Source organism: Lagenorhynchus albirostris, chromosome 1, assembly GCF_949774975.1.
Source record: "Lagenorhynchus albirostris chromosome 1, mLagAlb1.1, whole genome shotgun sequence".
Taxonomy (NCBI): domain Eukaryota; kingdom Metazoa; phylum Chordata; class Mammalia; order Artiodactyla; family Delphinidae; genus Lagenorhynchus; species Lagenorhynchus albirostris.
The window spans coordinates 111,277,607-111,303,362 of NC_083095.1; the positions used below are offsets into that span (position 1 = coordinate 111,277,607).

General features: G+C 44.2%; 2 protein-coding genes across 2 annotated transcripts in view; both read right to left on the bottom strand.

The window, feature by feature from the left end:
• Window positions 1–2,053, bottom strand: part of GNB5 (G protein subunit beta 5) — a 43,609-nt gene extending 41,556 nt beyond the window's left edge. Inside the window, exon 1 of the mRNA XM_060169275.1 lies at window positions 1,830–2,053. Within this exon, the coding sequence (XP_060025258.1) occupies window positions 1,830–1,941 (112 nt within the window). The 5' untranslated portion in view covers window positions 1,942–2,053. The remainder of the gene's footprint in view (window positions 1–1,829) is intronic.
• A 10,204-nt stretch (window positions 2,054–12,257) lies between these two features.
• Window positions 12,258–25,756, bottom strand: part of MYO5C (myosin VC) — a 106,467-nt gene continuing 92,968 nt past the window's right edge. The window contains exons 37-41 of the mRNA XM_060164382.1: window positions 24,003–24,153; window positions 23,075–23,357; window positions 14,775–14,949; window positions 14,181–14,261; window positions 12,258–12,968 (exon numbers count right to left, since the gene is read on the bottom strand). Coding sequence (XP_060020365.1) covers window positions 12,816–12,968; window positions 14,181–14,261; window positions 14,775–14,949; window positions 23,075–23,357; window positions 24,003–24,153 — 843 coding nt within the window. The 3' untranslated portion in view covers window positions 12,258–12,815. The remainder of the gene's footprint in view (window positions 12,969–14,180; window positions 14,262–14,774; window positions 14,950–23,074; window positions 23,358–24,002; window positions 24,154–25,756) is intronic.

The following is a 25,756-nucleotide window of genomic DNA, read 5'->3' on the forward strand; positions in this document are numbered from 1 at the left end:
CTACTCACTAGCCGGGATCTTTCGGCAAGTCCTTTCACCTCTCTGTGCCTCAGTTTCCTCGTCTGTAAAATGGAGAAACCAGACAACCTACCTCCGAGGCACTAACACCATGCTTGCAGCATCGTCACTATCATCTGCAGAGTGTAGGAATTTGCAAAGGCAAATGGGGCAGACCCATTATCCATTCCCTACTCCTCTGATAACAGAACCCAACTTTGTTTGGGGATGGCAGCGTACTCAGCTCACTTCTCCCTTTCTCAGCCTCCCTTGCTGTAGCCATGTGACCTAGTTCTGGCCAATGAAGTGCAAACACAAATCTGTTGGGGAGAAAGGAGGTTTCTGAAAAAAACTTTTGCCTTCCTGAAAAGAAGGAGAAACAGAAGCTGGTGCCCACATTCCCCCTTCTTCCTGCCCTGGATACGGAGGTGATGCTGGGCGCTGTGGCAGTTATAATCGTGGGGCAAATGCCAGTGCTCTGAGGTAGTGGAGACAAAAGAAGCATGGGTTCCTGACAGCACACTGGGCAGCTGAACCAAAGCTGACAATCGCCTACCCTTGTCCTTGTTAAGAAAAATAACTCCCAATTTGCTTAATTACTTTATTTGGGGTTTATAGCTAATTGTAGCTGAATACATTTCTAAATGATATAGGGGCTTAGCCTGCCTCCTACAAAAGCACAGCACATTTGAAATTCAGGTCACCTGCTTCTATCAAGTGATTTTTTTTTTTTTTTCCAAAGAAAGGAATCAGGTGCTAAAGGACCTAGCATAAACCCCGTCTTTCTTTTCCAAAGTGAATGTAGAGGGGTGGTGCCGAAAGAGCAGGATCACAATGTATAGGTGTGCCTGAGAACACCACGCATGAGGAGGCCCTGTTCAGCAAAGGGGAGCTGCCACCCTCAGGGCTGAAAAGGAAGCAGATGAAGCCACTTCCCCAAGCCTGGCCTGAGCCCAAGCACTACTGAGGACAAAGCATCCCACAGAGTAAGGGGAAGCTGATCCCACTAAGAGTCATGTAACCTGGCTATTTAACTGTTCCCTCACAAAAGTCACAGACCGGTTCTGAATTATGGTCGTGGTCAATAATGTAAGTTTATTTAAGATTGCTACTGCTGTTTTATGCTAACCACAGCTCATCCATCCAAAAGCTTCTTAAACAGCCTTAAAGGAACTAAATGTTTGGATTTGGTAAGCTCCTCTGCTTCCCTTCCCCCATCTGACTCTCCACTCTCGGACTGGAAAAGTGAGCTTTTATATCAGAGTCTGGGTCCTTGCAAAAGCAAAACTGAGAAAAGACAACATTGATGGAGAAAGTAAAATGCTTACCAAAAAACCCAGGAGTTTACCCTAGGCCGCGTCCACAAGAGCTCGCTGCGCTCGCCCTTGCTGACAACCAACCCCCGCCCCGCCCACCCCGCTCCGCTGGGGAAGGGCAAGAATGAGATCAGCTTGCGTCTCCCAGGCAGGCAGGTGATGACCGTAAGTGGTCCCACGATCCAACGTCAGGAGGACAGCGGCCAGGGGCCGCCCCCGTCCAGAGGCGGGCTGGCTTCCACTAGCCGGCAGGGGCTCTGCGAGGTGCCGGGAGCCCGCGAGCGTCCGTCTCGGGTCCCCCACCCGCGCGTCCGGGGGCTCGGGCCGCTACCCGCGTCTCATTTGGCGCCCGGGCACCGGGGCCCTCATCCAGGGCGATGGCGCGGGCCTGGCTCCGGGCCCGGGCCGCCCCCCTCCATCCTCTCCCCCTATCCCCCCCGGGAGCCGGAGCCGGTCTCCTTTCCCCGGCCCGCCTCCCGGCGCGCAGACCCCGGCCCCGCCCCGGCCCGCACTCACGCTCCACGTCGTGCAGCTTGGCCCGCTCCTCCTCCAGTTTGCCCTTGAGGCTCTCGGCCTCGCTCTTGAGCGACGCCAGCGTCTCGTTCTCGTGCAGCCCGTCTGTTGCCATCTTCGAGCGGGGACGCGGCGGGAGGGAAGCGGGGATGCGAGTCAGCGGGCGGCGGAGGCCGGGCCGGCGAGCTTGCGCCGAGCCGCCACCGGCGCAGCTCCAGCCTTCTCCCCAAGCGCGCCCCGCCCCTCGGCGCTGACGCCGGCTGCTGGGAGCCGGGCGGCTGCGGCCGATCCCCTCCCCCCTTCCCCGGACGTGTCCGCGGCCGCAGAGCCCTTGCGCAGTGCCCTAGGCGAGGCCCGAGTTAGCGCTGCAGCGCACAGCACCCGGGGACGCAGGGAGTGTCGTGCCCATTTTGCGGGTGGGAAAACCGAGGTTAGGAGGAGATACGTAACTTGCTGAAGGACGCGCACTTAGTGAGGGCCAAGCTGGGATTCCAACCCAGGACTGCCCGGCTCCTGGGAGCTTGGAGAAGTCCCAGTGACACAGCCCTTGCAACACCCCTTTCCCCCAGTCCCTCGCACACATCTCCCGTCCTTGGTGGCTTCTGCCTGCCGAGAGAGGAGAGGTTAAGGGGGCCTGGCTCGCGCCACTGGTACCCGGTCTGACCCCTGGTAGCTCTGATGCTCCCCCTACAACGAAATGAAAACCCTCCTCGTTTATTGACTTAAATATACAAAGCTAGTTCTGGCTTCTGAGAAGCTGTGGGGTCTTTGTGGGGTCTTTGCCCGTTCTTGGTTTTGCCTTTCTTTTATTCACTCGGGAGTTAAGTCCCTCGCAGCAGAAGGAAGTGGTGGTGGGGCCAGGGACACACAGGGACCCGGACTCGGGGCTTCTGAGCCCCTGCCCAGTGATCTCAGACACATCACTTCTGAGGCAGCTTCCTCCACCTTAGAATGAAGGGTTGCTATAGTTCCCTCAAGGAGGCAAATTAGTGACTTTGTGGCAGACTCAAGCATCCGTTCTTTCCAGTCTCTTTTCGTGCCAGGCACGGTTCCAAGTGCTTTACATTAATAACTCACCACAGTCACCCTGAATGGGTACTGTTGTCACCTCCATCTTACAAATGAGGAAACTGAGGCACAGAAAGTTTAAATGATTTGCTTAGTTCACACTCGCAGAAACAGTGTCAGAAACACCTTCCTCATAGGATCCTCATCAGGAGTGACTACGCAGAGCATTCAGAGTGAAGCGTGGCATACAGTATGTGCTGGTTGTTATCATTAAGGCTGCCTGGTACACTCGAGCAATTCACAGGAAGTAATTTAAATGAGACACTGGATCATGGGGGACACTCCTCCCAAGGGTCATCTCAGAAGACCTGGGAAGAGCAGCATCCTCTCATCACCTCCTCAGGCTGGTACCTCTTTGCCCACCGTGGGGTGTGTGTGTCTGCCTCAGGGGCTGCCTGTTTGTGAAAACCTGGGGTGAGTGGAGCTTCATACTGGTGTGTGCCCTCCTCTGAAGGCTCTTTGTGTAAAATAACCCCCAAACAGCCTCCAATCTGGAGACTTTACCATCTAGACATGAGGCCATGTAACTTTTCAATGGCTGGCAAAGTTTGCAAAGTGCCTTCCTGTGGTTTGCTGTTCACTGCTTTTTGTAAGTGAGGAAGCTGGGGCTCAGAAAAGTTGAGATCTGCTACGTTTCAGCAGTGGTGGAGTTGCAGGGTTGTCCCTATCCATGAAAAGTGTCCACGGGGGGCTGTGTCTACACAGTCCCAAACACCTGGATTAAAAAGTTAGCTGTCAGTCATTTAGATGTCTGTACAGTCAAAAGAATCTGTCTGAATATTTGGGAACCCCAGGTGCTTGTGGTGGAGAGAGCTGGCAACAATCCTCTGAAGAATATCTCCAGGCGGGGTTCTGACCTGGGAAGAATCTGTGATGCTACAGAGGACCTGACATCTGGGATTCTGGGCTCCTTCTGTCCACAGAGGAAGTTGTTTCAAAAGGAGAAGAGCTGGATTAATAAATAGCACTGCTCCAGGATGGTAGGGCCATCAAAAAGCAGGTTTATTTTAAGAACTGAATGTGCTCAGTTTGCAGTTTGCAGATCCAAGTTTAGAACACAATGTGCTGCAGGTAGAAGCCCATCACACTGAGCCTGAACCCCGTGACATCAGGATTACTATGCTGTACCAAAGCTTGTGTGCCACCTGAGGTTGCTTACTTGCAATTTGCTTTATAGGAATAATTTTTTAAAATGTGATCACTGTCAGGGGTTACAGTGGGACCAAAAGGATGAATATGGTTTTTCCTCTTCAGTTGGATAAAATGTCAACGTTATCTTTCCTCCCTTAGATATGTGTTTTGTTTTTTGTTTTTTCATCGTGTCCATGATCGGGATTTCCTACTGAGCTTGTGGGGAAGAGTGCTTTACCACTTGTGACCAGGTGGGGGCTCCACACGGCTTTGCAAATCCTCTGAGACAGGATATTCCTAGTGCCTCAGCCCGGCTGTGGGCATTTCTGCTGCAAGATCTGAAGCCTGCGCAAAGCCATCTCTGGTGAGGATTGATGTGTGTACTTTGAAAAGTGCCAGGTTTTGTGTTCAGTGCCTACCCTCGCTGAAGGCTTAGACCCAAGGAGCACTTTTCCTTGAGCCTGATTTTGCTAAATACGGAGGCCCTATATGGTTCAATCTTCTGCAGAGCTGTTCCTAAGGACAGCTGGAACAGGGCCTTTGGGAAGGTGCTCCCCGGCTCTTTATTTACCAGAGTTTCTTTTAGCTTGCTTGCTTGCCAAGCAGACTAGGAGAAGACAGAAGAAAAAAGCATTAGCTCTAAAAAATAACAAGCTAAAACATTTATTGAGCACTTCCTCTGCTGGGTATTGTTTTAAACATTTTCTCAAATAAACTCACTTTTGTTTCTCCCAAAACCCTATGAGACAGATGCCATTATTGTTGTTTTACAGATGGGAAACAGGCCTCCTGGGAGAGGGGAGGTCCATTGGTACAAGGCCTCCAAGTAACATAACTGGGAGTTGAACCCAGGCAGTCAGAGCCCAGAGCCCACATCCTAAATCCCCACACTATACTGTCTCACCCAGCCTGGGTGTGCTGCAAGTGTGTGTGTGTGTGTGTGTGTGTGTGCGTGAACTGATTCTCTGGCAACCCACCTGTCACAGGACCCTCACATTAGACATTGTTTCAAGATAGGTAATGACTTAAAGTTTTAAAAAGCATCACTTACAATTTCTGCACATGGTGAACAGTAGCTGAGCTGTTGAGATTTCTTGAAAACTGGTCTCAGAGCCCGTTGTTTGAAACATTTGTCACAGGAGCCAAATACGTTAACGAGAAAGGTCTGATCACACATCTTTTACCCAAGATGAAGCTGAAGAAGAGGGAGAGAAGAAAAAGGGATGTGTGTGTAAGTAACTTCACCTCTCTGAATCTTTGTTTGCTAGTCTGTCAAATGGGTATCTTGGAATCTACCATCACAGGGGTACCAGGGGAATTTTGAGGGACAGCGCAGGAAGCGTTTAGCTCCAGGCTGGAATACTGTGCTCCACAGATGTTCTGCCCTGTGGGTGGCTATGATAGCAGCAGCCATAGCAGCCGCCACCACAGCAGTGCGGGGGGGGGGGGATGAGGCTGTGAGGCTGGAGATGAGGAAAGAGCAGAGAGGAGCCTATGGCCACAGTTCAGACGAGATGAAGGCGTGAACTAAAGCAGTGCTCTGGGGTCTGAGAGGTCATGGTGCCGCTGTTGGAGAGGGAGGCCAAGGGGGTAAAGGTGGGAGGGAGCAGCCATTGTCGCCGAGCCGATTTAACAGGCGTTCCAAAGAGTGGGCCATGTCAAGGGCAAAGAAGAGAACCGCTGAGTATAAAGATATTGGGGCCCTGGTCTGAACATTTGGAAGAGCCCCAAATGAGAGGGATGTATTTGTGGGGCAGGTGGCAGTGGGGACACCGCTGAGGGGGCATGTCTACCAGAGGTCACCATGGGGCTGGGGAGAGAATGGGGAACTCATGAGTTGGGGTGGACTCCTACAGCCAAGGGCCAGCTGGCGGAGTTCTTGAGATCTCTGAAGAACGAAGGAGTAGAGGGCAGTCCCCTAAGGATGAGAGATCAGGAGGGGACCAGCTACTGATCACCTCGAAGGGCTGGTCCCTGACCTCTCACAGCCACCCTGGGAGGGAGGAAGGACATCCGTGTTACCACAGAGGAAATGCTGAGGGATTAAATGAGATCAAGGTCAGTGACGGAGCCTGAATCTGTATGTAGTGGGACTCCACAACGTTTACCACAGAGCTAGACCATCAAGCCGCTCTGCTTTGTCCCAAAGGGCGAGTTAAAGACTGGCAAAGGGCCTGCCCACCCGAGCCTGGCCCATGCCGGGGCCCTAGTAATGTTGCCCACCTCCCGCCCCCCACTGCCCAAACCTGCTAAGGCGGCCAGTCACGGGGTCGTGCTGAGGACTCCAAGTAATAGCATTAGGAAGGTGAGCCGTGGATTTATTCAGCAAGGGAGCGACGGCATTCAAGTGGATTATTCCAGCATTTGCACTTTCAGAAGTAGGTCAGAGAGACAAAGTACAGCAGGAAAATCAACTAGGTTAAGAGACTGTTATCATGTTCTGGGAAAGAGGAAATAATGTCTGGACAGAGTAGCAGCTGCAGGAATGGAAGGCGAGGGGAACCCGAGGAAGCAAGGGCAGAAGGAATAGAAGGATGACTAGTAATTATGGGAGATCGACCCCTACAAAGAGAGAAGTAGAAAAATTGCCACACAGAAAGACAAATATCATATGATATTGCTTACATGTGGAATCTAAAAAAAAGGGGTACAAATGAATTTATTTACAAAACAGAAGTAGAGTCATGGATGTAGAAAACAAACTTATGGTTACCAGGGGGTAAGGGGGGAGGAGGGATAAATTGGGAGATTGGGACTGACATATACACACTGCTATATATAAAATAGATAACTAATAAGAACCTGCTGTATAGCACAGGGAACTCTACTCAATACTCTGTAATGGCATATATGAGAAAAGAATCTAAAAAAGAGTGGATATATGTATATGTATAACTGATTCACTTTGCTGTACAGCAGAAACTAACATAATATTGTAAACCAACTATACTCCAATAAATATTAAAAAGAAAAGAAAAATTGCCAATATTCCAAATCTGGATAGAGATAATTTTTTTGTCCCAAACTGAACTTTAAATTTTTTTCAAATTATAAGAGCTGTACATGTTCATTATAAATAATTGGAAACAGAGGAACATGAAGAAGGAAAATCAATCACCTACATGCCCTGTCCTAACAAATAACTGAGCTGTGTTAGCATTTTATGTTTTCTTCTAGTATCTTCATAAGCGCCTATGTGTATACATTAAAAAAATTGGAATTACCTGCCATACACAATTTTGAACTTTAGTTTTTTGCTTAATAGTGTTTTTGCCTTTGCATGTCATTGCATATTCTTGGAAAACACCAATTTTTAAATGGAGACTACAAATTTTGAATTATATCAACCTTAAATCATATCGCATGGCTAGCATCTTAGATCTGGTTGGTTGAACATGGGCAAGCTACAAACTAAAGTTGGAAGATTATAGTATTTTTAAACTATAAACATTATACATGGTTGTTGTAGAAAGTTTGGAAAAATCAGAAAGGTATAAGGAGAAAACAATCACCTATAATCCCATTGCCCTTTTCACATTTCGGCGTATGCAAGAATAGATTTTTAGGACCAGGGGTCATACTGATCATGTACACTGTTTATATTTTTACATCCTAGTGTTTTTCATTTATATTTATAACATGGGCTAAATTTAATTTCAGTACATTCTATTGTACTTATTGACAATAATCCTTTTTATGATGAGGGAATTTTTCAAGCTAGAGCAAATGCTTCAATGGGCATTTTAACAAGCTAAAGATAAAAATACCCCATTTTAACAAGTTTTGACATGAAGTTGTTTTGCAGTAGGAGTTCCCTAACCCTAAGGCATGCACAAAATTTCTTTGAAATGTTTCACTTAAACAGATGTTGCAAAAAATCACCAAAACCCCCACTACCCCATGATTATTTTTAAAAAGTCAGTGCCAAGATAGAAAATCAAAAGTGAAAATCCCCACTATCTGCCCTGCACTCAATTCCCTGAGTTAGATGGCTATTCTTCCAGACTTTTCTGATGCCATAGACAAAGCTTCGTTAGTTATATAAATGCGGCTGTTAGCTACTTGCTTTTTCACCTAACTTTATTGTGTTAGTGCTTACAGAGCTATCTGTTTTTTGGTAATAGCTTCAGTATTATTTTATCCTATGGAGTAATGGAGTATCATAATTTAATAAACCAACCTCCTACTGTTGGATATATAGGATATAACCAGTTTTCACTTCAAAAATAATGCTTCATTGACCCAATTAAAAATGGGCAAAAGTACCCTCAGACTTTGCTGGTGGGAATGTAAAATGGTGCATCCTCTGTGGAAGACAGCTTAGCAGTTACACAAAAAGTTAAACAGAGCTGTTACCAAATGACCAAGCAAATTCACTCCTGGATATATCATACGTTCACATAAAAATTTATACACGGATATTTGTAGCAGCATTTAACACAAAAAGTGGAAACAACTAAGATATCCATCAACTGAGGTATGGATAAAGAAAATGTGGTCTGTTCATAGAGTAGACTCTTCTTTGGCAATAAAAAATGATGAAGTTCTGATATGTGCTATATCATGGAAGAACCTTGAAAATTTTATGCTAAGTGAAATAAGCCAGACACAAAAGGCCACAAATTGTGATTCCATTTATACGATAAGTCCGGGACAGGCAAATCCATAGAGACAGAAAGTAGATTAGAGGTTACCAATAGGTGGGGGAGAGGGGGTTGGGAGTGACTGCTTAATGAATACAGGATTTCTTTTTTGGGGTGATGGAAATGTTCTGCAATTAGATAATGTACATTCTTGTGAATATACTAAAAACCTCTGAAATGTATGCTATAAAATAGAGAGTTTTATATTGTGTGCAATCATATCTCAACACAAATTATTTTTTAAGTGCGCAAAAGACTTGGACACTTCACAAGTGCAGATATTCATATGGTCAATAAACAGATAAAGAGGTGCTCAACATCATTAGGCATCAAAGAAACGCAAGTTAAAACCACACCGTGAATCCACCACTTACCCACCAGAATACCTAACAGTAAAAAAGACTGATGATGTGAAACGTGGGTGAGAATGTAAAGAACTGGACCTCCTCTGCTGGTGGGAGAATAAATGGGTACAACCACATTGGAAAACTGGTTGATAGGACCTACTATAGCTACACATACATATAATTCTATTCCTTGATATATACTCAACAGAAATGCATACTTACATCCTCAAAAAATCCCCCATGAACAAGAATGTCATAGCAGATTTATTCATAATAGCCCCAAACTGGAAAAACCCAAATGTTCATCAATATACACTAGATACATAAATTGTGATATGTTTAAGTAATAAAAAAGAATAAACTGCCGATACATATGGCAGTAAATGGATGAATCTCACAGACTTAACTAAAATTATGTAATGTTTAGTGTCAGAAACCTCTGTCTATTCCATAAGCTGCACTCCAAGGTTTACGTTAACATGTGAAATGTTACGTGGGTCAGTTTTTTTTAATATCTCTTTTTTGGGGGGCCGCACTGAGCGGCAGGTGGGATCTTACCCCAACCAGGGATCGAACCCCGTGTCCCCTGCAGTGGGAGTGCAGTCTTAGCCACTGGACTGCCAGGGAAGTCCCATGTGGGTCAATTTTTAACAGATTAAATAATTGTAAATATGCATAATTTTCCCCTGATGCCAATACTAAATATATTTTGAAAACAAAGCACCTATTTCAAAAGATATGCATATGTATTGTGGAAAAGTTAGAACATACAGACTAACTACCATACCACGCCTCACCCATACTCTTTACCACACAGAAAGACCACAGTCAACACCTTGGTATGCACACACCTGAACACTTTTCTGAGCATTTAAGGAAGCCTGAGTATTCTGATTTAATGTTAACACATACATACCTTCCAGGGACTCAACACAGGGAACCGATCAGCAGAACGGTGAGAAGTTAGAGCTGTAGCTCCAAGTGCTAAGGCAATTACATCCCGTCTAACTAATCTCCTTACCTGGGCTTGACAGCTCAGCTGCTCCCTTCCTTCCCACCTGCAGCTCCGTGTTCACGTCTGAAGCACGCACTGCAGTTTGCATCACTCACTCACCCCTTGAACCTTCTGACCATCCATGCTGCCAGGTGCCCTCAGAACCCCCGTTGACCAGTTTCTAGGGCTCAGTTCTCTGCCCTTTGCAGAAAGCAGAGTTCAGCAGGGTTGACCCCCGTAAATTCAGACCCCGCTTTACTGAGCAACCCTGCCATTCACCCGTAACTGAAGGTTATCAGCAGCTCCTGCCTCTTCACAGTCCTCACCCCACCAGCACCTCGTTGTTTTGGCCACTCTTGCTACATTCAGCTTCGTAGAGCTGATCAAGACTGTGGGGCAAGGGCTCCCCTGCCCCCTTCTCCATGCATAAACTTTTCAGGCTCTGCAGGTCCCCCCGTCTCCAAACAGGATCTACTCCTTCCCAGGACTGAACCCTCACGAGCCCTGCCGTCTCCAGTAGGACTCTGCCCCTGCAGTTCTGCTCGCCACGTCAGGATGCCCACAGGGTAGTGGAGGGAATGGCCAGCGTTACTGTCTTACAGCCCAGGATAAATGCTGTAAGACAGACAGGAGCCCTGAGTTACAGGTGCCAAAAAGGAAGGGTGATGGTCTCTTTGTGGCATAGGGGAGACCAGGAAGGGGCACGGAGAAGGCAGTCCCTGTGGACCAAAACCCAGCCAGCTCTGCACCAAGTAGCCCCTCATTCTGGCACAGTCTGGGAGCCCCATGCAGACAGAGCCCGAGCCAGGGCTGAGGGCATATTTACTTCCTCTCTAAAAAATTTTATATGTGTTTTATGAGATATTATGTGATGCTTTTTTTTTTTTTTTTGCGGTACACGGGCCTCTCACTGCTGTGGCCTCTCCCGTTGCGGAGCACAGGCTCCGGACGCGCAGGCTCGGCGGCCATGGCTCGTGGGCCCAGCCGCTCCGCGGCATGTGGGATCCTCCCGGACCGGGGCACGAACCCGTGTCCCCCGCATCGGCAGGCGGACTCTCAACCACTGCGCCACCAGGGAAGCCCTTATGAGATATTATGAATCTATAAAGATTCTAGCATCTTCAAGTATGACCCTTAAAGAAAGGCATAAAACTTGTGCACTTAAAAAAACTGTAATCTCCTAGCAATTAAAAGAATCTGACCCAATTCATTTGGTAATTTATTTTGATTAAAATGTCACAAAGTTCTACTTCTTATTTCTTCATATACAATGTATCTAAATGAACTAAATTCAATCATTTGTAATATGAAAAGACATTACATATTAGTAGGGTGATGTTGCTTCATTATCATGTATTATTTCCACTCCTAAGATACATGCCCATGTTACAGAATCACAGCTATGGCCTGTGACTTTGGGGTGATGCAGAAGAGGCCACGGGCCAGGAGTGCTTATCAAATGATGTTTTACGCTCTGAAAGGAAGAAAGGAGAAAACTTGGGGGGAACAAGTAATAGTTCCCACAAAACTTGGGAAACAGATTTCTCAAAAGGAGGAACTGACAAAATTCTTCAATTATTCTTATGAGATCTTAAGATTTGAATGCTGATAAGACAGAGAAAATCAACTATGTTGCCTTTTCAAACTTATTTTTTTAAGTTATTGTATGAAAGATATTAAACAATGAAAAATTATGGCAAATATGCTGGCAGATAAAGTTTAAAGAAATCTTCTGTAGGACGAGATGATTAAATAATTGTAAATTGGCGTGGAAATTAAGCTTGAATGATATATTAGTTTTTGTGGTTTTTTAGTAAATTTATTTATTGTATTTTTTAATTTTTGGCTGTGCTGGGTCTTTGTTGCTAGGCGCGGGCTTTCTCTAGTTGCAGTGAGCGGGGCTACTCTTTGTTGCAGTGCGTGGGCTTCTCATTGTGGTGGCTTCTCTCGTTGTGGAGCACGGGCTCTAGGCTTCAGTAGTTGCGGCACGCGGGCTCAGTAGTTGTGGCTCACGGGCACTAGAGCGCAGGCTCAGTAGATGTGGCGCACAGGCTTAGTTGCTCTGCGGCATGTGGGCTCTTCCTGGACCAGGGATCGAACCCGTGTCCTCTGCATTGGCAGGCAGATTCTCAACCACTGCACCACCAGGGAAGCCTTGATATATTAGTTTTAAATGGTAATATACATAAAAATACTTCTATGATTCATTTCAGATTGAATATTCTCTTAAAAATTGGAGGGGCCTGAAATAAACATTTTTTTATGCAGGAGCTTTCTTAGTAAAAAGAGTTGGTAAAACACCTCTGCCCCCATCAGGAAGGCATGGGGTGAGAGGACTTTGACAGGCCGCCATGGCCAAATGGGATTATTTGGAAGACTCAGCCCTAGAACCCATTTGTGGCTTCGTAAATGTATCTGGGCTTCACACGAACTTTAGAAAACTTAGGATAAACTGTGTCCCTGGGTCTCACTCCCTCTGGGTGGACCGCTGTCACAAAATGGATCTAGACAAGAGGCACCTGGCAGAAAATACGAGACTTGCAGGAATTCTAGTAAAAGCTGGCTGAGATTCCAAAGGTAGCAGTGGCCTTTCCAACCTCAGCTGGCGTGTGTTAATTCTTACAAGATGACAGTGGCAGCACCATCACCACGCGCGAGAGAAGATGTGGCCCATTTGGGAGAATTCTTATTTTCTTCCTTAAATCACATTCCAAAGCATTTCCAGTTCCAATTAATAAGCCACATCCCTCTATCTGACCTTCATTTAGCTTTTGAAAGAAAAGTGCATTTATTCTCTTTTTTCCTGCTATAATCTATTGAGAAAGCCTAGTTTGAAACTGCTGGGGATCTGGATCATTTCCAGGGCATGTGGAGAGGGGGTAAAAGGAAATGTGACTTGAAAGAGATACTTGGTATCCAACATCAGGTGTGATGAATCCTCTCGGCTACTGAGGAGAGCCTGAAATGAAAACCAGAGGGAAAATGAGTAAGGAAACCAGGGCACTCTGCTTTATGGCTGTCTGGAAGTCAAGAGCAAGGAAAACACAACAACTCTATCTCCAGCGAAAAACTCCTTTCAAAATCATGTGAGATAACACACAAAAGGGCTTTTCAACAGCACAGCTCCAAGGTGAAATGGTTTATCCAGGTCTTCCAGATCAGCTCTCATCAATACTCAACTTGCTGTGTTTCACTTCAGAAGTTAATTTCCCACAGGATGGACTGACTATAAATCGATCTACTTTCTATTCTCACCTATTCTCATGGCATAATTCTAAGACCAAACACGAGTGGAGCTCAGTATTAAATTTTTATTGCATTAATATTTCTTTTTAGTTCAGTGGTTTGCAAACCTTTTTGGTTTCCGGACCCCTTTATACTCTTAAATTACCAAGGACGCCAAACAGCTTTTGTGCATGTGGTTATAACTACTGATATCTATCATATTAGTAATTAAAACAATAATTTTAAATATTTATTAATTCATTAAAATAACAAGCCCAATACATGTTAACATATTTTTATTGAAAAACTATATTTTTGAAAACAAATCAAAAAACTAGCGAGAAGTGGTATTGTTTCATAATTTTGTAACTCTTTTAAATGTATGACTTAATATGACAGGTGGAATCTTGTATCTGCTTCTGCATTCACCTCTAGTGCTATGTTATTTTGGTTGAAATGTATGAAGAAAAGTCTGCCTCAAACAGGTATGTATTTGGAAAAAGGCAGACTTTGCAGACTCCCTGAAATCATCTCAAGAATCACCCCCCACCCCGCAAGGACCCTTGAACCAAACTTTGAGAACTGCTGCCCTAGTTCATTGGGCAAGAAACTTCAGGGATTAAAATAAGAAAAAATGGGCACACAGGTTCTCTCTTTCCATTCAGCCTCTGCTCCCTTGCATATACTCAAAGACTGATGAGAAACAAGACATGTTGAAGGAACACAGAATGTGAGTCACGGTTTTGGTGTTTTTGTTCCCTTCCCACCCAGGGGGAAAATGGGTTCTGAAAACAGGGAATTTGACAGGGAGAATTCCTGCTGCTTTTCCTGGGTGCCTTTCCTTTGTATATTTGGTACATGTACTTTAATCCTGAATTTCTATCATGGTAATTAAACAACACTGTCTTATACTAAAAATTAAAAGGCACATCCTTAAGGATCTCACCTGTACTTTGCGAACAAAGGATGGAGTCACTCTTTTCTCGAAGTCATCTATAGGTGTGTATGAGTTAAGGATCTTTATGATCTGCAAACAGTATATAAGATGGTTTGAGGCCACAGAAGAGGACAACTCTGTCCATGAAACAATGGTTCCAGTGGTCTGGGAACAGTCGGGAACCAAAAGTGGTTCTTTCAGACTATAATCTGGCTCTAGGAACCATGTGTTATTTTTTTCCAAAAGAGAAAACAAGCTGAGAAGAGCACAGAAGGCAGCAAGGACATCCTATAATTAGATGACCTTAAGAGAATTCCCCATTTCCAGCCTCCTTCCCTGCTCCCACCCCCTCTCCCCACAGATACACATATGTGAGTATACCGGGCAGGGAATGTGTCATATGCATTTTTATGTTTTTAAGGCCTAGAGTTAGTATTTAATAAATGCCGTTAGATAAGAGGGCAGCCCATGGGAGATACGTATGCTCCCCAAAGAGCACAGAGAGATGCAGATGCACCCCACAGCTGGCTAAGCCAGGAAAGGCAATGCCAATTACATGATCTGCGGGTGAAGATCAGGGAGACACTCAGCAAGCCTGGTCACCTGCACAGCAGACAGGGAGGTACAGCGTTCGTAGATCTCCTTGGCATCGCTGTCTGTGGTCTTCTTGACCTGAAGCAACCAGGCTGCCTGAGAGAGAGCTTCCAAGGTTTCCCTGGCCAAGCTGTTCTGCAAATTCTTATCTTTAAGCCATTCTTCTAAGTAGCTGATGTTGCACCTGGAGTAAACGCCAGAGGAGCAGAGAAGAGGGGTGACCTGCTTAGAACACTTTAGGGGAGGGTGCCGAATCCTCCAGTGTGTCCCAGCATGGTACCAGAGCTCACTGAGATCCTTAAGACTACAGCCCGGCAGTTTCTTTATTTGTAACAAGACGGGGGTGGGCCAGATGGTCAGCTCTCACGATCCATGGTTCTAAGGATCATGATGGTCTAGGGTGAGGGGCCATAACAGCAATAAACTTTGGAGAAAATCTGAGCAAAGAACAGTGACTACAATAATTTATAATCTATTAAAGGACCCTTAATAATAGGTTTGAAAATATATTAAAGGAAAAAATCATAGCGGTATTTGAAGAGAAGACTTACATTGGTATAAAAATTGTTTGATCTCTTTTCCCAAATTGGCAGAAAATTTTCAATTGGTAGAGGCTTTCTTTTAGTCCATTGGGGTTTTTATTCTTGTTTCTGTCACTGATTATCATAGGTTTATGAGTTAAGAGCCATGGGTTTTAATCCCACCAATCCATTGTGTGAGCCTGGAGAGTTACTCAACCTCTCTTGGTAAATCAGAGTGTTGAGAACACTCATACGTTGCTAGTGGGAATGTAAATGGTACAGCTGCTAAGGAAAGCAGTTAGGCAGTTCCTCAAAATGTTAAACATAAAACAACCTTCTGACCTAGCAACTCCACTTCTAGGTACTTACTAAAGAGAACTGAAAACATGTCCACACAAAAAACCATACATAAATGTTCACAGCACCGTTAATCATTATAGCCAAAAAGAGAAAACAACCCAAATGTCCACCAGTTGATGGATAGATAAACAAATTGTGGTCTAGCCATACAATAGGATATTATTCTGCAATAAAAAGGAGTGAGGTACTGCCACATGCTACCACGGGGGGAGCTATGAAAACACTATGCTAAGGGAAAGAAGCCAGTCACAAAAGACAACATATTTATGATTCCATTTATTTTAAAAATGTCCAGAATATGCAAATCTATAGAGTAAGAAAATATATTTGTTGTTGGTTAGGTTGAGGGGGAGGGGACTCCCCAGTGGGACTTGGGTAGGGGATACGAGTGGCTGCTATTGGGTGTAAGGTTTCTTTCTGAAGTGATAAAACTGTTCTAAAATTACATTATGGTGATGGCTGCATAACTCTGTAAATATACCAAAAACCACTGAATATACACTTTAGATGAGTGAACTCTATGGCATGTAAATTATATATCAGTGAAGCTGTTTAAAAAAACTGTGTTGAACTAGGTGATCTCTAAGGTCGCTTCCAGGTCTGACCTTCCAGATTAGCAGCTCCCCATGGGTTATAACATTGGGACAATAATGCTGAATTACTGTATTCTATAGGGATGTAATGAGTGTGAGGTAACATCTCTTGCACTGGTTATGCCCCCTTTTTTTGCATTGTCAATTTTGTCCCACTAGTTCTTATTACAGTAGATTCCTAATGGGAATCCACTGAATTTTGAGCATGTTAATCCTCCCACTCTAAACTCTGTGCTGGAGTTCTGGTTCTTGGTAAGATGGAGCGAGCACTCCATTTTGTTTCTCCCAATGAATGCAGCTATAAGACCTGGATGGAATGCCTGGAACAGCTATTTGAGGACTCTGAAAAGTAAACAGTAGCAGGTGGACTGGGAGAGAAGACCAGAATTTGAAGTATCTCCAAACTGACAATGAGTTTACCAGTATCTTTCCCTCTGCTATTCATTGGCCTGAACTCAAAGCAGCCTGAAACTCAGTAGTGGGCATGGGTGCCAACAAAGAGCTCCAGGAGGAGCCCTCTAGTTCTGGCTCGCGGTGCTGGAAAGGGGTGTCCTAATGCTCTGAGAGAGGGTGGAAATTCTGTTTTTCTTTTTTCTCCTTTTCCTTTCTTTTTCTTCATTCTCTCATGTGCAAGCCCCAAACAGTCCTATGGTTGTGGCAACAGGGTCCAGTAGGAAACTAAAACTGAGAGAGGGGAACTTTCTTCAGTTGGAGGAGTTGTGGCTCAAGAGGACGGCGTGAACTCTCCTTGCTCTTCCTCTCATCACTTGACCCCAGGTGGGGACATTTGCTGGAAGTACGCCACACAGTGAGTTAAGTGAAGCCCCAGTTTTCTGTCTGGAGGACCAAAGAGGGGATCCCCAGGTATCTGGAAAGTACCAGGGGTACTGTGGAGAGGAGGAGCTTGGGAAAGTGACCCTTAAAGTTATTTATGAATTCCCTGAGCCCAGGGATGGATCTGACCCTCAAGAGCACACATAAACTTTGAGGACTAAACTATAGGATTGCACACCACCCAAGTTTCAGTCGGGCCACTGTGTGTCACACACAAGACAAAACCAGGGCTTCCCTGGTGGCGCAGTGGTAGAGAGTCCGCCTGCCAATGCAGGGGACAGGGGTTTGTGCCCCGGTCCGGGAAGATCCCACATGCCGCGGAGCGGCTGGGCCCGTGAGCCATGGCCACTGAGCCTGCAAGTCCGGAGACTGTGCTCCGCAATGGGAGAGGCCACAACAGTGAGAGGCCTGCGTACCGCAAAAAAAAAAAAAAAAAAAGACAAAACCAAATAGCGTTACAAAGCCTTTGAAGACAGAACTGACAGAGGAACCACAACCTGCAGAGCCTGAACCCAAGTGAGCTGATTATCAGATAAAAGTATCAACATTCTCCATAGGATTTAAAGACTCAGTGTCTCATAATATAATAATAAAAAGTGTCCAGAATACAATTCAAAATTACTTGGCATACGAAAACCAGGGAAATCTTAAGTCACATTAAACAAGGCAATTAACAGTATCAACTCTGAGATGACACAGATGTTAGAATCATATGATAAAGACTTTAAAGAAGCTATCACAAAAATGCTCCGAAAAGTAAGGACAAACTATATTGAAATACATGAAAAAATAGAAAGCTTCAGAAAAGAAACAGAAGCTGTTTCAAAAAAATGGAAATTTACAACTGAAAAATAACTGAAACAAAAGAACTCACTGAATAGGCTCAATAGCAGAATATAGATGGCAGAGAAAAGAGTCAGTGAACTTCAAGGGATCAATAAAGACTATCCAATCTGAAAAGTACAAAGAACAGAACTTTAGGGATAACAAAATAATGAAAGGTCTAACATTTGTGTCATTGAAATGCCAGAAGGAAAGGAGAAAGTGTGATGCAGACAAAACATTTGAAGAAATGGCTGAAAATGCCACATTTGGTGAGATCCACAAACCTACACAGTCAAGAAGTTCAGAGAAGCTCAAAGAGACTAAACCCAAAGAAATCCACACCCAGATGCATCATAATCAAACTGTGGTAAACTAAACACAAAGAAAAAAAAAACATGGAACTCAGAGAAAAACTATGCATTATTTATAGGGAAATAATAATTCAAATGACTGTGCATTTCTCATCAGAAACCATGGAAGCCAGAAAAAGTGGAACATTTTTACACTGATGAAAGAAAGGACTGTCAACCCAGACATTGGTAGCCTATAAAAATATACTTTAGGAATGAAGGTGAAATGAAGGTATTTTCAGAGGAAAGAAAGCTAAGAGAATTTATCATCAGTGAACCTGCTCTAAAAGGACTACTAAAATAATTTCCTCAGGCAAAAGGAAAATGAAATCGAAATGAGATTTGGGGGGAAAATGAGACTTGAAACATTAGAAATGAAGGAATAACAGAAATGATAAGTACCTGGGTAAATACAATAGACCATTCTTCTATTAAGTCCTTTAAAATATGTTGGATGGTTTAAAACAAAAATTATAACATTGTCTGGCAGAGTTTTTGATGTATGTAGATATAATATATAAGACAACAAGCGAAGAGGGGAAAGGGGCCTATGTAATGGTAAGGTTTCTACGTTCCACTTAATGTGATAAGATACTGATTCTAAAATGACTGAAAAAGGTAAGTATGTATACTGTAATTACTACAGCAGCCATTAAAAAGATACAAAGAGATACAGTGAAAAAAATAGATACATTTAAAAGGGGTACCAAAAATGTTCAAAGAACCCAAAAGAAGACAGAAACCGGAAATCAGAGAAATAAAAACCAGAAGGAACAAACAAAAAATAATAAAATGGTAGACTTAAATCTGAGTATACCAATAATTACATTCAATTTAAATGGTCTAAAAACCCCAATTAAGAAGCACAGATTGTCAGACTGGATGAAAAAATAAAACAAAAAACTGGACCGAAATATATGCTGACTACAAGAAACTCACTTCAGATATGATACAGGTAGGTTAAAAGTAAAAGGTTGGAAAAAAATATACTATGAAAACACTGATCCAAATAAAAAGTAGACTTTCAGACAAAGTAGACTTCAAAGCAGAGAAAATTACCAGGGAGGGACAAAGAGAGATCCCACATAACGACAGGAGGGCTAACTCACCAAGAAGACATAACAATTCTTAGTGTGTATGCACCTAAAAACAGAGCTTCAGAATACATAAAGCAAAACCTGACAGACTGAAAGAAGAAATAGACAACTCCATACTTATAGTTGGAGACTTCAACACTCCTCTCAATAATCAGTAGAACTAATAGACAGAAAATCAGCAAGGATATAGAAGAAATGAAAAACACCATCAACAAACTGGGTCTGATCTACATTTATAGAACATTCTACCCAACAAAAGCAGAATATACATTCTTTTCAACCCACTACATGGGGAAGATTCACAAAAATACACCTGGGTCACAAAAGCAAATATTAACAAATTTAAAAATAACTGAAATCATACAAAGTTTGTTTTTTTCAATGTAAAAATATTTATAAGTTTTTTTTTTTTTTTAGGCCATGCCATGCAGCAAGTGGGATCTTAGCAGTTCTCCTACCAGGGATCGAACTCATACCCCCTACAATGGGAGTGTGAAGACTTAACCACTGGACTGCCAGGGAAGTCCCAAAATATTTATAAGTTTGTTTTTTAAAAATAAACCTGGGAAAGTCTCGGGCAAAGTGGGATGGTTGGCAATTCTAATATCACAATCTATGGTATATGTTAACCTGGATGTACCTTGAGATTTTTAAAAAAATTGTGGTAGAAAATGCATTACCTAAAATTACCATCTGAACTACTGTAAGTGTATAGTATAGTAGTGTTAACTATATGCACCATGTTGTATAACAGATTCCCAGAACATTTTCACTTTGTAAAACTGAAACTGTACATCCATTGAATGAACAACTCCCTTTTTCTCTCTCTCCTCAGCCCCAGGCAACCACCATTCTACCTTCTGTTTCTAAGAGTTTGACTGACAAAGTATGTTCTTCAAGCACAATGAAATTAAACTAAAAATCAATAATAGAAAGGTAACAAGAAAGTCTCTAAACACTTGGAAATTAAACAACACACTTCTAAATAATCCATGGGTCAGTCAAAGAGTAAGACTCGAGGGAAATTAGAAAATATTTTGAACTGAACAAAAATGAAAATATAACATATCAAAATTTGTGTGATAGAGTTAAAGTAGTGCTTAGAAAGAAATGTATAGCATTAAATGCTTATGTTAGAAAAGAAAGGTCTCAGAGCCAATAATCCAGGCTTCTACTTTAGGAACCTAGAAGAAGAGAAAAATAAATGCAAAGTAGGCAGAGGGAATGAAATCATAAAGACAGTAACAGAAATCAATTAAATAAAAAAAAAAGACAAAAATCAGTGAAACCAAACTGATACACCTCTAGCAAGACTGACCAAGGAAAAGAGAAGTCACAGATTACCCACAGAGGAGTGGAAGAGGGGATATCACTACAAATTCTGCAGAAATTAAAAGAATAACAAGGGAATATTCTGAACAGCTCTACACACATAAACTCAACTTTGATGAAGTGGACCAATTCCTTGAAAACCAAACACTACCAAAACTCATCCAAGATGAAATATATAACCTGAATATTCCTTCAACTATTAAAGAAATTGAATTCATAGTTTAAAGCCTTCTGAAAAAAGAAAAAAAAATCTGTGGTGGCTGCCACTCCTGAGGGACTAAAGCATGCATTTCTCAGGCTGGCATTCTGCTTTGTCTTTCTAACCCATCTTTCTAGGTCCTCTCATCACTCCTGGTGCTCCTTTCATAGGGGGCTGTTCATACCCTGCCCTCAGTTTTCCTTCACTGAGGCCTGTGTTCATTCCTCTGGTTCTGGGTCAGCTGAAATCCTACTTGCCCTTCAAGACCCAAGTCAATGCCTTTCGTACTCCCCCCAGATTCCCTCAGGCCAGCAAGCAATGTTTGTCGTTGGGCCACATTATTCTGGTTCCTAACAGAACTGTCTCCATCTCCAGGACCCCTCCCTAGGTTCTTATCAACGATCCCTGGGCAAATCAGCCACAGTGGAATTTGCAGCAAAAATGCTATTGTGGAGATGGTGAGATAAAGTTCCACATGAGAGAATATTTTTACAATTCATGACTAGGCACAAAAAAGAATTACATACTAGGAAAATCTTTATATCTTCCCAGGAACTGGTCTGCCTCACCAAGCCAGATGAGACCAGAGAGCTATGACATTTGGCTTTTTCTCCTGGCAGTCAGAAAGCCCAGACCCAGTTTTCAAGCTACTCTGTCTACTGTTTATGGTTTTCTTTTCTGTAGTTTTGATTTTCCACTTGTGTTCATGTTTTGTTATTGTGTTGCTTGTGTTGTCATGGTAAAGTCACTGTAAATCCTGGTGCGCCTTGTTTAGGGCAGGAGCTGAGTCAATATCTGAATGAATGAATGCCTCTTAAATGCATGTGCTACTTACTCAGACCAACACACTGGAAAGGCAGTACTTCTCTAATAGCACTTTCAATGGGTGAGAGGAGAAAATACTGAGCACCTATGGGGACAGATGTTCACTCAACTTGGGGACCTACTGGTAGAATGAGAGTTGTTTAGCAAAGACTGAGGTTTATGGCTCATGAGGTTTATGGCTTTACTTTAAATAGGCCTGAATCCTACCTCAGAGGGCTACAGGGCATCTGCTCAGTGCTCGGGAAATAAACAGAAGTCTTTCCTCTTTCAATGAAGAGGAAAAAAAGCCCAGTCGTCCTGAATACTTCCTCATATCTGAAAACCACGACCTGGTATCATGAGAATTTGCCACAATGATTTGTAGGGATGTCCACCTCTAATGCTAAAAAGATGTAATGGATGCCCCTGGTTTATTTCTTGGCTTAATAAACTTTTTGGGGTCACTTTTCATTGTATCACTGCCATTATCACCATCCCAGGTTCTCCTATCACCTACAGGTGTCAAATCCCTGCACATATTATAAAAATCTTAAATATCTATCCCATATTATATGCTTTCTAATAATGTGACAGTGTTAATTCAAACAATAGCTAATGGTCTGTGTTTCCTTGGTTTAGAGACAAAGAGAAGTCAACACACCTCAAAACTGGATGACCATGTCCGCAGGATGAACTCCCAGTGCTTGGCCTGGCATTCCAGACCCTCCCAGTCTGGGTCCAACTTACCACTCTACTGCGGACCTGTTGTTCCCGACACAAACCTCTGCTTCATCTAGACGGAGCTATTTACTCCTGCCTGAGGATGGGTCCTCACTCAGTCCTACCACTGTGCCTTTGCCCACTCATTCCCCTGCCTGAAATGTTCTCCCATTTTTAATCACTCACACACAGTTTTCAGGCTTCTTTAACTTTTCTGTCCACGATAATCTCTCCTCTCTGAAGCACTTCCCTCACCACTTGTTTGTGACTTAATTATAGTGGTTTTGAATCATCATTTAGCTTCTCAATGGCAGGGATCAAATCACCCTTTCCTCTGTTTCCTGTGTCCCCCACCAGCAGTGCTAGTCACAGAAGTGGTGGTCAATAAATACTGGTTGAGTATATGATAACCACAGAGGGCCAGAATTTAAAATACACAATTACTAGTTCTTAGTAGAAGACATTCTGCCAGACCGTCAAGGTAGCGTGGGGTAGAGTGATGGGAAGAGGGCCTGGCATCAGATAGCCGGCATTTCCAAGGTTCTAAGAGTCATCTTGCACACCCTCCAGCCGTGCAGCTCTTGTGGAGGGAGGGCAGAGTGTGTGGCCTTGGACTTTAAGAGCATCCTTTCTGGCCAGCCTCTCCAGGATTAGTGGTGCTTTATGGGTCTTACCTTATCTGCATCCCTTTTCTGCAAGAGCACATGTCCTTGCGCAGGAAGAGGCTGTTCAGGGTGACCGCCCCAATCAAGAAGAAGAGCTGCTTCACTGCCTGCCTCACGATCTCAGGGTCCAGGCCGTTCTGGCACATGGTACTGTAAAAGTAGCTCAGCTGCTGCAGGATGGAGGCCATTGTGTAGGCATCCGTGTCATCTATGCTGGATGACCGCTTCCGGAAGCCTGTGGGCTTCAGGCTGCAAATGCCCTGCAGACTCTCATACTCCAGCATGCCTGGCACTATGGAGAAGAACGGGAAGATTTTCTTGCACACACAGTGGGGACACCCAGAGAACATTTCCACTGCTCTCATGTGTCTGTTTCAGGAGGTGGGACATTTTCCACACGAGTTAGTGTGGATATAGCTGTGATAGAGGAAGTCAAAGAATGGAGGGCTGGGGAGCACCAAGATGTAAGGGGTGGATGGGGATGGACCGTCACCTACAGCAGGGCAACAGCTCCTCTTCTTTCAACTTCACAGGACAGAGAGCTGGTTAGCGTGACAACCCACGGTCTGGAACTACTTAAAGCCTAAAGTATTTCAATTTCAGAAAATTGAAGAAAGTATACAAGAATTTGAGTGAGGCTTTAGAATTTCAAAAATACTTGGCTAAGAACCAGGATTAGCCATATAAGTAGCAGCAGTTCTCCCAAGTCTTTCCCTTCAGGATGGATCCCCCTTACAAAAAGAAGACTATGACCTGTGTACTTTCATATATGTAATCATTTTAGCAATCAAAGAATTAAAAAGTGGACATTTACATCAGTAAGTCTTCTTGTTTTAAAATTATGTTCTTTGCAATTACACATGCCGTGCACCAGATTTATTTTTTTAAGGTCTCAGTGTCATTATAAATATTTCCTGGTCATCGATTCTTTTCTTACCTATTATTGGTTGAATGTTGTTTTCCATTATAATAATGAACTGATGATATATTCGTATAGCCACATCACTAAGAATCTGTCTGTATTCTGAAAGGTCAAAATTGTTCAAACAATTCTTATTCTGACGTAGACTGTTATTCTTCATGAATTCCTAGAAGTAATTTTGAATATAAATATTAGAATAGGCCTACCGGGGGACGAGGGGAAGATGGCGGAAGAGTAAGACGCGGAGATCACCTTCCTCCCCACAGATACACCAGAAATACATCTACACGTGGAACAACTCCTACAGAACACCTACTGAACGCTGGCAGAAGACCTCAGACCTCCCAAAAGACAAGAAACTCCCCACGTACCTGGGTAGGGCAAAAGAAAAAAGAATAAACAGACAAAGGATAGGGACGGGACCTGCACCAGTGGGAGGGAGCTGTGAAGGAGGAAAAGTTTCCACACACTAGGAAGCCCCTTCGCGGGCGGAGACTGTGGGTGGCGGAGAGGGGAAGCTTCGGAGCCGCGGAGGAGAGCACAGCAACAGGGGTGCGGAGGGCAAAGCGGGGAGAGATTCCCGCACAGAGGATCGGTGCCGACCAGCACTCACCAGCCCAAGAGGCTTGTCTGCTCCCCCGCCAGGGCGGGCGGGGCTGGGAGTTGAGGCTCGGGCTTCGGTCGGATCGCAGGGAGAGGACTGGGGTTGGCGGCATGAACACAGCCTGCAGGGGGTTAGTGCACCATGGCTAGCCGGGAGGGAGTCCGGGGAAAAGTCTGGACCTGCCGAAGAGGCAAGAGACTTTTTCTTCCCTCTTTGTTTCCTGGTGCTCGAGAAGAGGGGATTAAGAGCGCTGCTTAAAGGAGCTCCAGAGACTGGCGACAGCCGCGGCTAAAAGCGCAGACCCCAGAGACGGGCATGAGACGCTAAGGCTGCTGCTGCCGCCACCAAGAAGCCTGTGTGCGAGCACAGGTCACTATCCACACCCCCCTTCCGGGGAGCCTGTGCAGCCCGCCACTGCCAGGGTCCCGGGATCCAGGGACAACTTCCCCGGGAGAACGCATGACGCGCCTCAGGCTGGTTCAACATCACGCCGGCCTCGGCCGCCACAGGCTCGCCCAGCATCCGTACCCCTCCCTCACCCCGGCCTGAGTGAGCCAGAGGCCCCGAATCAGCTGCTCCTCTAACCCCGTCCTGTATGAGCGAAGAACAGACACCCTCCGCCAACCTACACGCAGAGGCGGGGCCCAATCCAAAGCTGAGCCCCAGGAGCTGTGAGAATAAAGAAGAGAAAGGGAAATCTCTCCCAGCAGCCTCAGGAGCAGCGGATTAAAGCTCCACAATCAACTTGATGTACCCTGCATCTGTGGAATACATGAATAGACAACGAATCATCCCATACTGAGGAAGTGGACTTTGAGAGCAAGATTTATGATTATTTCCCCTTTTCCTCTTTTTGTGAGTGTGTATGTGTATGCTTCTGTGTGAGATTTTGTCTGTATAGCTTTGCTTCCACCTTTTTCCTAAGGTACTATCCGTCCATTTTTTTTCTTTAAAAACATTTTTTTTCTTAATAATTATTTTTTATTTTAATAACTTTATTTTATTTTATCTTACTTTATTTTATCTTCTTTCTTTCCTCCCTCCCTCCCTCCCTCCTTCCTTCCTTCCTTCCTACTTTTTCTCCCTTTTATTCTGAGCCGTGTGGATGAAAGGCTCTTGGTGCTGTAACCAGGAGTCAGTGCTGTGCCTCTGAGGTGGGAGAGCC